This window comes from Arvicanthis niloticus, chromosome 24, assembly GCF_011762505.2.
Source record: "Arvicanthis niloticus isolate mArvNil1 chromosome 24, mArvNil1.pat.X, whole genome shotgun sequence".
Classification (NCBI taxonomy): domain Eukaryota; kingdom Metazoa; phylum Chordata; class Mammalia; order Rodentia; family Muridae; genus Arvicanthis; species Arvicanthis niloticus.
In genome coordinates, this window is record NC_133432.1 from 38,618,417 (window position 1) to 38,636,445 (window position 18,029).

General features: G+C 47.8%; 1 protein-coding gene across 5 annotated transcripts in view; it reads right to left on the reverse strand.

The window, feature by feature from the left end:
- Positions 1–18,029, reverse strand: part of Arhgef18 (Rho/Rac guanine nucleotide exchange factor 18) — a 108,550-nt gene that overhangs the window by 61,548 nt on the left and 28,973 nt on the right. For 2 of the 5 annotated variants that reach the window (XM_076923811.1, XM_076923810.1), the window contains exons 3-10: positions 16,424–16,682; positions 15,062–15,209; positions 12,176–12,290; positions 10,406–10,463; positions 9,827–9,871; positions 9,065–9,142; positions 8,673–8,775; positions 8,363–8,504 (exon numbers count right to left, since the gene is read on the reverse strand). In XM_076923811.1, the coding sequence (XP_076779926.1) occupies positions 8,363–8,504; positions 8,673–8,775; positions 9,065–9,142; positions 9,827–9,871; positions 10,406–10,463; positions 12,176–12,290; positions 15,062–15,209; positions 16,424–16,682 (948 nt within the window). Of the gene's footprint in view, positions 1–3,324; positions 3,555–8,362; positions 8,505–8,672; positions 8,776–9,064; positions 9,143–9,826; positions 9,872–10,405; positions 10,464–12,175; positions 12,291–15,061; positions 15,210–16,423; positions 16,687–18,029 lie in introns of those variants that run through there. The other 3 variants (XM_076923814.1, XM_076923812.1, XM_076923813.1) reach the window with 3 other exon arrangements.

Below are 18,029 nucleotides of genomic sequence, written 5' to 3' on the forward strand. Positions count from 1 at the left end.
CTCCATCTCCCCCACAGCACTGGGTTTAAGAGGTGTGAGTGTACATAGTTTTTTTTTTTTTTGTTTGACACAGGGTAGGCCCTGAATCCACCTAGGCCTAGGACTCAAGCGATGCCCCTGCCCCCAGAGTGCTGGGATAAAAGGCTAGCCTAAGCACAGACACTCCTGGCTTCTACTTGTTTCTTTTTTTTAAATGCAAGGGCTGATGCTAGTACCTGCACTTGGGTTCTTATGCTTACACAAGTACCCGTACCCACCCAGCCCTTCCTGCAGCCTTGCCATGCATGTTTATATAGCTCTGTATTCCTTTCTCCGGGATAGACACTTGATTCTAGGTTTAATCTCAGGACTGTCAGAATCAGTTTTTCCAAAGCTAGCTGCACCATTCTAAATTTCTACCAGAAATATAGAAGGATCTCCACCTTCCATCCTCCCATCTGCCCTTCTTTCTCCTCTGGCTAGGATAGAACACACAGCCTATACTTGTTAGACAACCACTGCACAGCAGAGCCATGCTCACAAGCCCCCATCCCTCCCAAACTTCAGTTAACACTTCCCTGGATTGCATAAGGAAGGTCAGATACCCAACAAGGCTCAATGGTTTTGTTCTATATCAGCCAAATGATAAAAATAATATAAAAATAAATAAAAAATTAAAATCACTGGGTGGTATAGTTTTAAGGTAATTTTATGGCATATGACTTGTATCCCAATGAAACTGTCACGTTAAAAGAGTAATAACAAAAGTGGACATTTGATCCTAACCAAACTGACATATTGAAAATGTAACCATTGTATTTTTAAAATGTGTTCCATCAGAAATGTTAGAACACTTTTTTTTTTCAAGATATGATGCAAGTCAGTGTAGCTGCTGTTAGTACTTTGATTGTTTGGTTGTTTATTTTTCAGACTGGGTCTCATGGTGCCCAGGATTGCCTCAAACTGGCTGGCACCAAGGAAGTCCTTGAACTCCCCCTGATCGTGTAGCCTCCACCACTTGAGTGCTGTGTCACAGGCTTGCCCCACCACACCCTGGCTTACATAGCTGCAGATGGAACTTGGGCTCTGTGCACTCAGGAAAGCCACCAAAGAAGCCACACTCCAAGTAGAGCCTTTTCTAAGTAATTGAAGGGAAGACTCTATTTACTCACAAAAGCAGAGAAACCAGCTGAATTCAGTTTACTCACAACTTGATTTGAATGAGAAAGAAACAGCGTGACAGAGAGATGGGCGGCTGCTGGGACTGACCAGCACCACCCTCTCAGGGTGAACACTGTTTTAAAAGTTTTCCTCCCTCAGCTAGCAGCATTCCTCCCCCAAAAATAAATTCCTCCAGAGCTACCCCCGAACTGTCTTGCACCTGGTGAGAGGGTTTTTCACAAGTTAGTCTGGCTCCCCTTCCCTTTCAAGCAGGGAAAGTGTTTGCTTTAACAAGAAAGAAAAAATAAATAAATAAATAAAACCGAGAGGGGCGGGGTTTTAGACAAGATTTGGGGCTTTGAAGAATTTAAAGCAGGAGGAGGTGAAAATTGCTGAAAAGTCACAGATGGAGTTGAAAGAAATGGAAACATGACCCAGGAAGGGAGAAACGAAGGAGACGTACAAGATCAGAACTATGTTAAACTCGCAGTAGATAAACACGGGGAGGCTCAGCTGCTTACTCAGGGTGCCTGGGGTGGTAAGCAATGCAAGTGGCCAAATTGCTCCTGTGTGACAAGAATGCAAATTACACCCAGCTATGCAACAAAGTGCCGTGGGCCACTCAACAGAGAAAGTCCTGGGCCATTCACCAAGGAACTTAAGAAAGAAATCACAGAACTTCTGGATCTCTCTAACCTGTGACATTGAAAAAGGGGGCTCAGCCCTTGAGAAGTGAAGGGGGTATTCAAGGCCAGCCTGGGATACGGTTAAGACTCTAGCTCTGCTTGCTGGCTTGCAAAAGGTGGAAAGACAGAATCACAATGTTGCCATTTGACCTCCAAAAATAATAAGGGCGGGGGAGGTGGCTTGGTGGGAGTTTTCCTAGTATGTGCAAGGAACTGGGCTCAAGCCTCAAATTAATAAAAATAAATGAACTGATATAAAACAAAACATATTACCAAGAATTTTTATTTTAAGAAGCCATTGTCTCTCCCCTCCAGAAGAGCTTGGGGACCGACAGGAGTAGCAAACAGGGAAAAGTCTAGCTCCTGACCCAATCCAAACAATCCAACTCTCGTAGACTCACACCACCTACAATCTAGGCTTGGAGGTCAGAGATAGCTCAGTGGACAAATGTACTTGCAGTACGAGCCTGGTGAGGTGAGTTCGAATCCCAGAACTCACATTCAGGGAGAAAGATAATCTACTCTACAAAGTTGTCCTCTGCCTTCCGGGCACTCACTCACACACAACAATCCTCTGGGTCTGGAAGCGGGTCCATATTCATAGGTTACGTAACACCCAGCACCGACCATATGCCAGACATCCACTACATCCCTTGCACAGGCTACCTCACTGAACCCACATCAAGTTCTTATTCTCATTTTGACAACGAGGAAACTGAAGCTTGGTGATGTGACATGGCCCATATGATAGAATTGGGATCAGAAGCTCAGGTCTAATGTGACTCTTAAGATTTCTTTCCTCACAGTTCAAAGGCTAATCATTCATCCATACACCTGCAAAACAAAACCAAAGCCCCAGACCGAAAACCAAAACCCCTTCAATCTTCAAATCGCCCAACTCATCAAGCTATGTGCACACGCTCCCAGCAAGAAGTGGAAAGGGTCCTTGAATGTCAGCTCCAGGTTCCAATGCCCAGAGCAAAGACGGAGGGTAAAAAACTTTGAGAAACTATTCCCCCCCCCCCCCCCAACCCTCTCCTTGGACAGCCGTTTCTTTTACCCAGCGACAGGTAACTCTTTAAAAGAAGATAAGGAGAGGACAGCAACAACAAAACGCTCAATTTGCCTGGGAGCAATCAAAGTTGTATCGCACCTGTTTAATTTTCCGCCTAGAAGGAATCCAGAAAGCAAAAAAACCGAAACACACCCAGTTTGCACGGTGTTGCACCCAAACGCTCGCAGGCAAGGGTGTCAAGATTTCCTCAGGGCCGAAAGTGGTGCAAGAGATTGCCGTGGGGGACACTCCACCCTTGACCCTGGCCCTTGTGTCCCCAAGCCAGGAGCAAAAAGCTGCATGCAGCTGAGTGGCTTTTCTCTCTCCTTTCCAAGAAAGGTGGCTACAGCGTCCACGGCTCAGGGACAGGGTGACTGGGTATGGTCTGCATCACTGCACCCCCACATTCTCCACTTGGAGCCCCACTTGTATGGAAGAGGTCACCTGTATGGGAGGCGTGCACAGCCCTGAGGCACCTTCGGAGGTATGGTGTGCACCAGGTAGTTTCCAAAGAGTCCGCGACCCCGGCCCCTGCGCCACGAAAATCGCCGCGGCCCCCTCACCTCCGCGGGGTCCCTCACAGGCCGCTCTCCGCCCTGCTGGCTCCTGAGTCCCTCTCGCAGCCTCCGCCCGGCCTCCTAGGAGCCGGAAGCGGTGTGCAGCGCGAGACCAAGCTGCGCATGTGTAGGCCGTCCCCAGAGGGGGCGGGGCCCGGAAGGGGGCAGAGCCTCGTCCAGAGGTAGTTCCGCCAGGCACCTGGGACTTTGGAACTTTGCAGTTGGCTGAGACCGTCCTATCAACCTCAGCCCTCTACATGCAGGTGCACGTAGGTATACACACTCATATACACATGTGCCCGCACACATACAGCCAGGCATACACACACAAGCACACGGCTCATGCATAAACACATAGGAAAAACGGGAAAAGAACGGGGAGCAAAACTGTCACAACAAAAATCCTCAAAGCTAGTGGACAGGGTGCGAAAAGCACAACAGATTTCTCGAAGAACCACCTACTGCTAGCTTTTGAGCCTCAGCCCTGTTCCTTGCTTAGGAATATCTTTTCGTTCTTTAATAAACTGTCTCTATTCTAAAACGCAAGGCACACCCACATGAGCACACTCGCGCGCGCGCGCGCGCACACACACACACACACACACACACACACATATACACACAACAGCCTGATGACCTCAGTTGATAACAGGGACCCACATCTTGTAAGGAAAGAATGGTTACCACAAAGTTATTCCTTGACCTCCATACATACATATGCCATTACATACAAGTGCTCTCGAACCCCCAGCATAGGAGGGAGTGTCAGGTCTGGAGAGGTAATATGCTAGTTAGTGATCTGTGACCTTGGCTGAGAATGTAGTTTAATCACTAGAATGCTTGCCTAACATATAGGAAGTCATCCCCTGCACTGTGCAAATGGCCATCTGAACACTCAGGAGGTGGGGCCCAAACAGACAAGTAGGCAAAACACCAATGTGCATAAAATAGAATAAATAAATACTAAAAAGTAAATAACAAAAAATAAGTAAAGTAGAAAAATTAAATAATGAGATATAACAATGGCTTCAGTTCTGAGTTCAAATCCTGACTTAAGAACTTGCTTTTTCATGTTTTTTTTTTAATTTCGTTTGTGTGTGTTCTTACATGTATGTATGTGCACCATGTGTGTCCCTGATGCTCAAGAAGGCCCTAAGAAGGTGTTTGATTCCTTGGAACTGGAGTTATGGGTGATTATGAGCCACTCACTATGTGGGTACTGGGAACCTATCATGGGTTCTCTGCAAGAGCGGCAAGCGCCTTTGACCATTTAGCTTTCTCTCTAGCCCAAGATAACTTCCAGCTTGGCAAAGGGGCACACATATAGTCCTAGCTATTTAAATGGCAGCCACAGAAGAGTCACATGAGTCCAGGAGTTTGAAAAGAGCCTTTGTGATATAGCAAGGCTCTACACTTAAAACCGCAATATAAAACAAAACAACCCCTTCCTCAAAGAACAACAAAAAAACTAAAAAAGAGAAATATTTAAATTTTTTGGAGGGCTGAGATGTTTTGGGAGTGTTTGTCTGGTGTTTGAAAAGCCTTGGGTTTCCACCCCCAGCATCATATAAAAAAAAAAAAATTCATGGTGGTGCACACCTGCAATCCCATTTCTAGGTAGGTGGAAGCTGGAGATGAAGAAGCTTAAGCATTCTTGGCTACATAGTCAGTTTGAGGGTAGCCTGGGTTACCTAAGACTCTGTCTCCAAAACAACAAAACCAAAATTCTTGGGGCAGCAAGATGGCTCAGTGAGTAAAGGTGCTTGCTGCCAAGCCATCGATCAATCTGAGTTTGATCCCCAAACATGATACAGGGAAAGAACTAGCTCAAGGTAGAAATCCTCCGCCTTTCATACGTGAGCTTTGGCAAGTGTGCCCATCCCCAACAAAACAAACAGATAGACAGGCAAATGAGGAACTTCTCTTTAAGCCCCTGTTTCCTCATCTGTGAAAGAGAAGGTGTCTTCAAGCTGTACAGATAGAGGAAGATGCTCTTCAAGTGTTAGGGCAAGGGAAATATTCAGTACAGCAAGGCTGCCCCTTGCCGCTATCTGCACACAACGTTCTGGATCACAAGGTGGCAGTCAGGAAATTAGAGGTTGTAGGAACTGTTATCCTTCAAGGATATATTTGTTGTGGGTTATTGATCAGCTAGCTCTGATAGGTCACACCCAACAGTCTGCTTTGCTCACTGCTAGATCATCTGGCTCAGGGTTGAGCCAGTATGTGCCTCTCAAAAGCCCTCCAGAAAACAGCTCCAGCTTTGCAGACCATGCTATAATCCACTCAGCCCTGCCGTGGTCACCTGAATGCTACAAGCAGGCAATACATACGACAAGGGAGGATAAAGATACAGCTCAGTTTGGAGAGGGCTTGTCGAGCATGCATGAAGCTCTGGGTTCCAGCCCCAGCGCCACATAAACCGGATGTGATGATACATGGCCATAATTCCAGAAGGACTGGAAGTTCCAGTCATCTTTGGCTACATGGCAAGTTTGAAATTTGAGGGTGGCCTGGGCTATATGAGACCCTTTTAAGAAAGAAAGAAAGAAAGAAAGAAAGAAAGAAAGAAAGAAAGAAAGAAAGGAAGGAAGGAAGGAAGAAAGAGAGTTAGGTAGGTGGGGAGACCAAGAGGCAGAGGGAAAAGAGGAGGAGAGGAAAGAAGAAAAGAAAAAGAAATCATGACATCACACCTACTCGAAAGTGAAGACAGCTGTCAGGCAGTGGTGATGAATGCCTTTAATCCCAGCATTTGGAAGGCAGAGGCAGGCAGATCTCTGAGTTTGAGGCTAGCCTTGTCTACGAGCAAGTTCTAGGACAGCCAGGGCTACATAGGGAAACCCTGTCTCAAAAGAAGACATTCTGTTTCAAAAAGTAAAAACCAGGCTGGAGGTGTGTCTCAGTGGCAGAGCTCCTTCCTGGAATCCCTCAGTGAGGGGCTGGGCATGGCTCAGTTGTAGAATACTGGCCCGATGTGTTATGTTATGTCTCTTGTGTCCAGTCACCATTACAATAAACAGCAGTAGCCACAGGCAGAATGTCCTATAGTCCTTGAACTAGCAAAATGACACTTTGACAAAAAGGGGGTGGGAGCACGGTGGTGAAGAAAAGCCTGCCATTCAGGAGTCTGGGAGGCACCAGGTCTGTTGTTCTTACATCAAGGTCTATGCACACCCTAGGGCCTTCTGGTAGTCTTCGATAACCAGGTCTCACCTTGGGCCATCCCACACCAACAAGAGACATTTGACAATGTCTGGAGACATTTTGCCACAACTTTAGATTAGGCAGGTGCTATTAGTGCCTAGTGGGTCAAGGTCATTGTTCTCGGAGGATTGATTGGCCTCAAAGGCCAACCATGCTGATGTCCTGCAGTTGAACCTTGAACTTGCCTGAGTCTTGCTTGTAAATACTCTGTAGTTTGACTTCTTGCTACTAATGTGTAAATGCATGGGCACATGTGTGCATTCACAGACACACACACACACACACACACACAGATCTTGGCTGAGCTACGTCTTCAGCACCACATACATGCCTTTTAAGAAGCAACTACCATAGCACCTTTAATTTTCCTCAAAATTGGGCTTGATTTCAAAAGGGAAATGTTCTAACCCCAGTGACAATCAGAGTCCCCCCTCTCTCTCCAGGGATTCCAGTAACCTAGGACTGTTTGCCAAACACAGACTTATGCCAGCCCAGCTCAACCCAGCCCAGGCTAGCCCAGCAGTTTTGGACAGCTCCAGGAGGGAGGAAACTCTGTGTTATGGGTTGCTGTCTCCTCTCAATGTATTATAGCCCATCCCTTCCCTCATTGCAGAATAAGACCATGGGTCAGTAAAGAACTGATAACCTGAATTCTATCCCCTGAATCCAGAATGATGGGAGAATGGAACCGGCCTCTATATCCACACACATATTCACACAGGAAATAAAGATAAGTAAAATGTAACTGAAATAAAGATTAAGATCTTGTTTGGAAATTTGTCCTTGCATATTTACTTAGTCTTAACTCACAATGAGCTTCATAACAGACTAGGTTGAGCCCCCTTCTCCAACATGGTGATGATGGGTCCCTAAAGGAAAGGAGATTGGAGGCTGGCATGAAAACACATCTGAAAAAGTACTTTCCCTGAAAGCATGAGGACCTAAGGTCCATCCTCCGGAAGCCACATAAAAATAATAAACAATAAACCGAGCATGAAGGCACAGTGCTTATAATCCCAGGAGTCAGAGATAGGAGGATCCCTGGGGCTTGCAGGCAGTTGCTGAGTCAGCAAACTCCAGCTTCCTTGTCTCAAAAATCTCTAGCCTCCACATGCATGTGGATGCATGTGCGTGCATGTACATGGATGCACCTGCACCCAAATCACACATAAAACATGATGGAATAGCACATGAGGAAACACTGCCAAGGTTGTCCTTTGGTGTCCATACACGAGCACATTAAGTGCACACATGAACAAGCCCTCATACAACAGAAGGAAAAACAGAAAAGAGAGTTTGGGACTCTAGTGTGCACACAAGGACATTGTAGGATGATGCTGTCACGAGGTTGGAGAGCTACCAGAATCTGGGAGAAGGGTGGGGGAGAAACCCGACACCAGTAGATAACTTGTCCTTGGCCAGCCAGGTCCCAGTGCTATGACAAAACACATTTCTGAGATTTTTGCCAAGAAATACCACACCTGATAAATACCCTGCCTGTGTCCAGATCCTGCTGGATTTCTACAAAGGCCGAAGCTTAGTCACCATCTCCAGCGACTGACTGGTCCCTCTGGTTCTTTCCAGGTTACTACTTATACTTGCTCACATTGGAGAGAGTGAAATGGAGCCAGGATGGACCAGAGAATGGAGAGACATTATGAAGGAAGTGAAGGAAGAAGGCTGACACCCTCCTTGGGTGGATGGATGGGGCTGGGACTCACCTGAGCTCAGCAAAGGTTCGCCACACAGAAGACAGCTGGAGTGGCCCGAGAAGGTTCCTCGAACCAGCTGGTGCCCATTGACACACTCCCGCTTCCCTGGAATATCCTGACTTTTATCTTTTAGATGTGCTGGGCTCTTCCCCTGCATGAGAAATGATGGGTCTTAGGATATCTCCTGCAGGCTGCTCCTTTTATGTCCTCCACCTCCATTTATCTAGTCTGGGCTTGGATCCCAGGGTTCCTGAGTCAAGCCCAGACGGAACAGGAAAAGGAAGAGTGAGTCCCCAAGCTCCAGCTCAGCTCCCCTCACCTTCTCCTTCTGCCTCGTGACCCTGCTGCGGAGGGAACTCAGGCTGCGCTTCACTCTGGTGCCCTTGTCGGGCTTCTCATTCTTGCATGCACCATCCTCGCTCCTGGACAGCAGGAAGTGGGTGAGGAAAGGTTCAGGTCTTTCTGAGAAGGTGCTCTAGGAATATGTTTCCCTCTAATGTGATCCCACCTTTGGTTCCCAGTTCCCCATCCCTTCTTCCCCGGTTTCCTTTTCTCTCTCCCTTCACTCCCCCACCCCCCTTGCTCTGCAGCCCAGGCAGCCCTTGAACCTGTGATCATCCTGTCTCAGCCTTTGCTCTTTAGGTGAAATCAGCTCTTAGGGGACTTTGCATAAAGGCCCTACCATAGCCACCTCTGGCAGCTTGTGCTTACTCAGACAGGAACTCAAACCAGGTGAGGTTGGAGTGGGCTCCTCCAGGGCTGACGGACATGCGAGCTCGCTGACGGGCCCTGTAGGATCGGAGTGGGACAGACATGTAGGTCTGCAGGCAACTCAACCCGTATCCTTCATTTCTGCATCCCCAGGGCTTTAGAGTACTGGTGCATCCCGGGGGTCCCTGTCTGAGGGCCGACCAGCGACTGTGGGCTTGCATACAGGGGCACTACAGCAGCTTTCCAGCAGAGGGCAGCAGTACTGTGCCTTGGATAAACCGCGTGCGCATGTCAGGAAGGTTTTCTAACAGATCTCAGGGAACGGACACCTTCTCTTTGTCTCATTCTCCACTAGGTTTCCTTTCTTCATCTCTCCATCCTCCTCCTCAGCACCATTTCCCTCCTCCTCTTTTTTCTTCTCTTCTTCCTCTCCTCCCCCTCCCCCCTCCATTGTATTCTTAACTTCTGCCTCCCTCCCTTTTTCCTATCCGTCCTTCTATGGCAGAGTTTCACTACATAGCCCAGGTTAGCCTTAAACTCACGACCTTCTTGCCTTGTCAGTCTCCTAAATGCTAAGGTGACAGGCATGTATTGTCACAGCCATAAGCACCCTTCCTCCTACCGGATCCTGAAACTGTGTAGTCCCCTACAGATGCGGACACCTGCCCCTTACATCTGTTTTCCCAATGTGTAAACCCCACATTTTTCCCTTAATTGCCACATGTTTGTCCTCTCCTTTATGCCTGTTCCCTTCTCACTTACCCATGATACTGCCTCAGCTCCTGAAGCACTTGTTGTACTATCAACCTAGGAAGGGATGGGATACAAACACATGAACCACGGTTACTTGGCCAGACCCAAGCTCCCATGCACACTCTAACTGGATGCCCTGAAGATGGACAGGTGTCTTTCCCCTAGGCAAAGGTTGTTTGCAGGAGAGGCCCCATTATGTGAGTCTAAGCGAGGTGATGGCTAGCTATCGAAAAACAAACCTTTTTCAGGAACAAGCTCTCATGTATTTCAGGCCAACCTCCTACTCACGATTAGCTGGGGATAACCTTGAACTCTTCCAGTCTTCCTGCCTCCACTCACTGAGTGGTAGGATGGCAGGTAGATAGTACCACATGCCTGGTTTATGTTGTCGTGGGCTATCTATCAGATGAGCCCCAGTTCCAGCCATGGTTGCCTACAAACAGCAGCGTTGCATCCCCTGGCCCCAGCCTCTACCACCACCCTCTAGCCTGTTGCTGGCACTCCTGTCTGCTGCGGGGCAGATTCTCTACCCACCTCCCCCAGCAGGTTCCCTGGGGCACTCCTGTCCGTTGTGGGACAGACACTCACACATGGTCTGGCTCCACATGGTCCTTTTCCAAACACTCCAGCACTGGGGGTTCAAGGCCTAGAAGGAGCCCCCCCACACAGGGGACACAGGAATGAGCAAGGATCCAGTCCTTCACCCGCCCACCTCCAGCCTACGAACGATCAGAAGCTTTGCGTATAACACTAGCAATCTCTCAGGGAGGAGAGACAGGATGCCTTGGACCAGCGACTGCGCCATCATTGTAGTGAGTCTGGGCAAACGTGGAGGCTCTCCCAGGAACACTCCTGAGCTATGCTCACAGTACTTTCTTACTGAGGAAAGCCAGGGAGGCTCAGACCCATTCAAAATAGCAGGTTGGATTTGTATGACGACTGTTTGAGTGAGAGTACAGAAGTGTGGTCTTTGGTAAAGATTCAGACACCAAGAGGGAGATAAAGAGAGAGCCAGAACAGGGGAGAGAAGGAGAGAGAGAGAGAGAGAGAGAGAGAGAGAGAGAGAGAGAGAGAGGAAAAAGGGAGTGGGAGGGAAGTTGAAGATGGCTCAGTAAGTAGAGGTGCTTGCTCCCAAGGGTGATGATGAAAGTTCAATTCCCTGTAGCCACACAGTGGAAGGAGAGAGCCAACTCCTGTCCTCTGACCTTCACATATGTGTTAAGGCATGTGCATGCCCCTCCCATCATGTTACCACACACATTTGTTGGGGATTGGTTCTAATGCTTTGAATTAATCCCGCCCACAAAATCGGGAATCTGTGTGTACAAACACTAAAGGTTCGTGTCCTCGACTGGTTTTTGATCGACCAATAAAGAGCCAACGGCCAATGGTTGGGCAGAAAGACTGAGGCGGGACCTTTAGATTTGCGCTGGCTAGGGACTGGGAGAGATGAAGGAGAATCCCCATGATTTGGAGGGAGACGGACTGGATTTAGAGCTGTAGAAGGAAAATGATCCGAAATGTATGTGAGAAGGAATGTAGCCCCTGGAAGGGCTGCCCAGAACCATCTCTGGCAGCAAAGACTACGGGGCCGCCCAGCAGGAGCCAGGGCAACAAAGATGAAATATAAAATTAGAGGGTATTAAGCCAGGAGTACCAGAGGGAAGTGTGTGCTAGCTGTGGGGAGGATTAGAACTGCCCAGCCTTGGCCAGGCAGTGGTGGTGCACCTCTTTAATCCCAGCACTTCGGAGGCAGAGGCAGGTGGATTTCTGAGTTCAAGGCCATCCTGCTCTACAGAGTGAATTCCAGGGCTACACAGAGAAACCCTGTCTTGAAAAACCAAATGCCCAGCCTCTGAACTAGTTAAGGCATGTCAAAAATTAACTGACGTGTGTGTGTGTGTGTGTGTGTGTGTGTGTGTGTGTGTGTGTGTGTTTCATTTGCGAATTCAGATAGCTCTTGGGTGGGTGTGCACTTGTGACCCGTCGGGAGCACAAAGCAGTATAGCAAAAATTACCATTACATACATTAATAACAACTATAACAAATTTTAAAGGAGTGAAGGAGAAAGACAAGAGGGAGGGATGGAAGGAAGGAGGGCGATAGGAAGAAAATGAGGCACAGGGAAGAAAGAAGGGGAAAGAAGAGCTAAAGGCATCCTGGAGATGAGTAGATGGTACTCAGATAGACACTGAAGGTAATACCTCTTTCTGGACCCACAGGATTGCCAACCTCCTGCCCAAGTGACCCTGTGCTTCCTCCATCAGCTCCTGTCTTCCCTGTGGCCCAGCTGGGCCTCCACCCATGGAGCTCTTCCCTGCCTCAGCTACTTGGTAGACTTTCCCAGGCCTGGCTACCTTGTACAGGCGGAGTGAACACATCTGAGCCAGAAGACAGTTCCAGACAGCTGATCTCCTCACAGGACACGGGCACTGACTTGGATCTGAGCCTTTTCTCAGGGCTGCTACATTCCTGTCAGGGGAACAGGATTTATAGCCTGGGCTACAGACCGCCCGTGTGTATCCCAGGTACACACAGCCAGTGTCATACCTCCTCCCCCAGTTCCAGATTCCAGCTACATCAGGGGCTTCCTCTACTTAGTCACAGACTGTAACCCTTTCTCAAAATCCCTTATTATGTCTGAGGCTGTAAGACTTTACCACAACCATTGGTCATGTTCAGGGACCACAGGCTATAGCCCCAAACATGCATTCCCCAGGTATCAACTGCCGTCACAAGTCTGAGCCACACTCTCCCTGGTTGCAGCCCCCAGCCTGTTTTCCTCTCACTGCAAGCATCCCCTCAGGTAGGGCTCCTCTATGCCTGGTTGGGGCTTCAGCATTAGAGGACAGGCTCTCTTTCCCCGAGCCCACTGGTAACATTTCTTGTGTCTCTGTCTCTGGTATGATGTGTGTACATACACGTGTGCAGACATACTAGCAGATGCAGCTGTGTGTGCTTGCATGGAGAGGCCAGAAGACAACTGTGAGAATCATTTCTCAAAGCACAACCTATGAGTTTTGTTGTAGTGAAGATTCCTCACTGACCTAGACTTGTAAACTTGGCTAGGGTGATCAGCCAGTTGAGTTCCCGGGATCCTCCATGTCTCTGCCTCCCCAGAGCTGGGATTACGAGCATGCCCCACCACACCTGGCTTTTTATTCATGGGCTCTTGGGATCTAGTTCACAGCCTTGTGCTGATAAAGCAGATACTTTTCCGATGGTGTGCTCTCTCCAGTCTCATGATTCTCCTTTGATAGGAACATGCCCATCTTAGAGAAGAGGCTTTGACCCTGGGGTAGTGCCAGAGGTGTCTATGGTTTATCTTATCTGAAACTCAGGTAGGAGTTAAATCCCCATTGTGGGGTATTAAAAAGAGTGGGAAATCTGACCGTCTGAATGTCGGCATATGAAGCTTTAGGGAGTCTACATTACTGTTCAGGCTGGAGTTCCCCCAACTGGAATCTTTTTTTTTCAGTAACAGGGTCTCACTGTGTAGCCTTGGCTGCCTGCAACTCACTGTGTAGACCGGGCTGACCTCAAATTCATAGAGATCTTTTTGTCTCTGTCTCCTGAGTGCTGGGATGAGAGCTATACTCTACCCCTCTACCTCACCATGGCCACCCAACCTTTAGAGAATGTGTATGTGTATGTACAGTGCATTTACGTGTTTGTGTGGCTATGTGCACATGTGTGTGGAGGCCACACGTCAACACTGAATATTTATCCCACTCTCCACCTTATATTTAAATTTCAGTTAATTAGTTCCTCTGTGTGTGTGTGTGTGTGTGTGTGTGTGTGTGTGTGTGTGTGTTTACATGTGAAGGTCAGAGGACAACTTGATTCTTTCCTTCCGCCATTGGGCTGAGGGATTGAATTTAGGTTTTCTGGTTTGGTGGCAAGTGCCTCTACCTACTGAGTCTTCTCACTAGTCCTTCACTCTAAGTTTTGAGATGGACTCTCTCATTGAGTGTCACTGAGCCTGGAGCTTATCACATGATGAGTCAGCTGGCCAGTGAGCTCCAGGGATCCCTTGTTATCCCTCCACTGCCCCTTGGTAGAATTAAAAGCTTGTATCACCATGCCACGCCTTTACTTGGAGCTAGGGACCTAAATTTATGTAGAAGGGCTTTACTGACTGAGCCATCTCTCTAGTCCCAGGCAACTTTATCAGAAGGGACAGAGGGCTGTGGAGACGGCTCAGTCCATAACATACCATGAGGATATAAGTAAAAACATCTGGACATGTGGCACATGTTTATAATCTCAGTGCTTGGAGGGGGTGGTAGAGATGGGTAGACTCCTGGGGCTTGCTGGCTAGCTTACTTGGCAATGTTATTCCCTTTCCCTTTCCCTCTTTCATTTCTGTTCCCTTTTCTCCTCCTCCTCCTCCTCCTCCTCCTCCTCCTCCTCCTCCTCCTCCTCCTCTTCTTCCTCCTTCTTTTTGAGATAGAACCTCTTTATATAGTCCTAGCTATTCTGGAGCTCACTATGTAGACCGGCCTGGCCTTGAACTCACAGAGATCTGCTTGCCTTTGCATCCCAAGTGCTGAGATTAAAGGCACATGACATCATGCCCATGCCCAGCTTTCTTAGCAAGTTTTAATCTGTCTCAAAAGAAAGTGATGGCACTGAGAAATTACATCAGAGGCCATCCTCCGGTTTTGACGCCCTCTCCCCACCCTACGTGCTTACACACAGACACACACAGACACACACAGACACACACAGACAGACAGACAGACAGACAGACACACACACACACACACACACACACACACACACACACAGAGAGAGAGAGAGAGAGAGAGAGAGAGAGAGAGAGAGAGAGAGAGAGGATAGAGACTGAAGGAATAGACATGGACACATGAACAGTCTTTGTCTGTTGCCTTGTGATTTGCTGCACCTCTAAGGACCATCCAGTAAGAAAGTCATCACCAAACACCACTCTTGACCTTATATTTCTAGACCCATGAACTAAAACAAACCTCTTTTCTTTATAATACACCCATTCTGTGGTATTGTATCACACACAGACACACACAAACACACACAATGGCACATAGTATCTCAGGACCCAAAGATGCCACAGCCATGGGTCAAATTAGAAGACCCTTCCTCCCTGCCCTCACTATGATCAGTGACTTCTGAAAGCCATGGGGGTAGGTGCTCCCTTCCGCCCACAGCATCAACGCCCAGAGTGGTGCCTACTGTTTGGATGGATTGGTGCAAGTTCTACCCACCTTGCCTGAGGGTGCAGGTGTCCCACTGACAGGTAAGCATCCTTGGGTCCAAGTCTTCTGCCCATCTCCAGACAGATTCAGAGCAAGGCTAGCCAGAGTCCGAGGGAGACAAGCCCCTTTGTCCACTGTGGAGGCATCAAGGCTGAGCCTGGGGGAAGAGCAGATATTGAAGCTTTAGTGGTTAGTATCCACCTGGCCATGGTCTTAGGCACACAAAGGAGTGAACTCACAGGGATGTTTCCAGGTCAGAGAGAAAAGTGGGCCACACTGAGGGGTCCAACCCTCCCAATACAGAAAGTCTGCATCTTCAAGGAGATCCTCCCAGCCTCTTTTCTATGGGAGTTTCCTTCCTTCCTTCCTTCCTTCCTTCCTTCCTTCCTTCCTTCCTTCCTTTTCCTACTTTTCCATATTGAGAGAAAAACCCAGGGCCTCATGCACGCAGGCAAGCACTCTACCATTAATCTACAGCTTGAACCCTCTTGGGAGAAGTTGAGGCACACCAGTTGGGATGGAGATGACTGAGGCCCCTCTACTTTTGATGCTGATGCTGTTACCGTGTGTGCAGGGTGATCAGTACTCATCTGTGTTTTGATCACTTGTGAGTCTGTAGCATGCAGATGGTGGGCAAACTTTGTGTAGACATCCCACTGCCATTGTGTATGGGTTTATGGGATGAGTGATGTTCATGTATGGTTCAGGGTGAGTGGGAAGCAGGTAGTTTCTATGTGTACCACACATATATGTTTGTGTGTGTAAGAATCTACACACACACATACATGTTTGTGAGAGTACATATCTGGGCTGCTTCTAGCAGCATAGGCACCCCAGTGGCTCTATGTTGTGTTTGTGTGTGCAGGACCTTATACATACATGTTCACACATGCTACTTCCCAATTGAAACTTCACATTTGGAGGGAAGAGGAACCCTCAGAAACTCATAAGAAAGCTCAAGAACTTGAGGTTATATGAGAGGTTCATACACAGTTTCTGGGGGAGAAGAGACTCTTTGGTGGAGCTGACTGCAAGCTGGACAGGAAGCTTCAGCCATGCAGCCTTTGTGAGTCAGAGCTGGTATTCATGATGTAGCTACTTTTGAGTTATCTACACTCATGTATGTAATCCCTCCCCAAACTCCTGTAAGTAAACTCCAATGAAATTGGTTCACTGGGCTGGACTTGGATGGGGTAATTTCTTTGGTCTATTACTGGTGCCTTTTCTGGTGTGAAGAGATGATTGTATCTCCTCAGCAAAAGTCACACAGCTGGATAACACTCAGGACAGCAGTCTGTCCTGAGAACTGGCTGCAGATTTCCAGATTCCTTCCTGGTGGCACCAGGAAGGTAGGCAATGGTGGGGGCTGACCTTCGACGGCTCTCGGAGCAGCTCCGGGACCTCTCCCAGCTGTGTCTCTGAGGCAGAGCTGAAGTTCCTTCACAGCTTGTGTGGAAGAACTCTCTTCTGGCTTCTTTTCTGGAGGTTTCACTATCCATAACCACTTCAGACTGATGGAGGTCAGAAGGGGCCCCTAAGCCTAGATCCCGGAGGTACTCGCTGCCCTGAAGGGCTCTCATATCCAGGCTGAGGTCTTCTGTGCTCTCACTGAGGTGCCTCAGAAAGCCATCTTCCTGTAGGTTGGGAAAAGAGGGTGTTGGTCAAGGGATAACAGAGGTGAGGTCTCCTAAACTCAAGTCCCCACTCCTTAACACACAGATGGGCTTGTCTTTCTCCTGCTCATCTCTCCAGTGGTATGCTGTGGTAGTTTGAGTAAGAAAGGTTTTCAGCCTTTCTTTGGCCCACTGTTTCTTCACGATGCCCACTTTTTGGAATGGTAATGTATACTCTTGTGCCACTGTGTGTTGGAAGAATGCGATCTGCTTTTTGGGTTTGATTTTACAGGGGGTTACAGTATCACAAGTCTCAGACGAGGTTTTGGACTTTTAAACAATGTTGAGACTGTGATAGACTATGGAGATTTTCGAAGCTGGACTAAATACAATTTGCTGTAAATATGGATATGAGTATGGGGAAAGAATCATGTGGTTTGAATAAGAATACCCCCATAGGGTTATGTATTTAAATGGTTAGTCACCAGAGAGTGGCATTATGTGAAAGGATTAAAGGGATTAGGAGATGTGGCTTTGTTGGAGGAAATGTGTTCTGGGGGTGGGCTTTGAGATTTCAAGACAAGCCCAGAATCAATCTCTCTCTCTCTCTCTCTCTCTCTCTCTCTCTCTCTCTCTCTCTCTCTCTCTCTTCCCCCTGCCTATAGATCACGATGTAGCTCGCAGCCGCTGTTCCAGCATTTGCCTACAAGTTGCCACAATGATAATGGACTCTGAACTGTAAACCTCTGAAACTGTCAATAAGCTTCTAATTAAATGTTTTCTTCTATATGAGTTTCCTTGGTCATGGTTTCTCTTCACAGCAATAAAAAACTAAGACATATGCCTAACCTGGGATTCAGTGTTTCAGTTTCCCCAAAGGCGGCCATGTTGGATCCTGTGCTTCTGAGTCAAGAGCCATAGATCATTGCATTGTATGCATAGGCTATGTTTCACCCGAGTGTGTGTGTGTACTCATGCACATGTGTGTGTACTCATGCATATGTGTGTGTGTGCGCACGTGTGCATGCGTTCTGGTATGAGGAGGTACAGTACATATGTGTGTGTGTGCATGTAAAGGTCAGAGGGTCAACTTTGGTTACCTTTCCTCAGGATCTTATCTTGTTGCTGTGCTAAAATACTAAATGTCTAATACTATGTGTCTAAATCAACTTTAGGGAGAAAGAGTTTATTTGGCTTCTAGTCCCAAGAGTTTATTTGTCATCACCCACAGTCAGTTGAGCCTTTCCTTTTCAGCAAATGTGACCAGAAGAAGCCCCTTTAGACATGCCCACAGGTTAGCCCGCTGTAGACAATCCTTGATGGAGACTTTATTTCCAGATGCTTCTACATTGTGTCAATTTGAC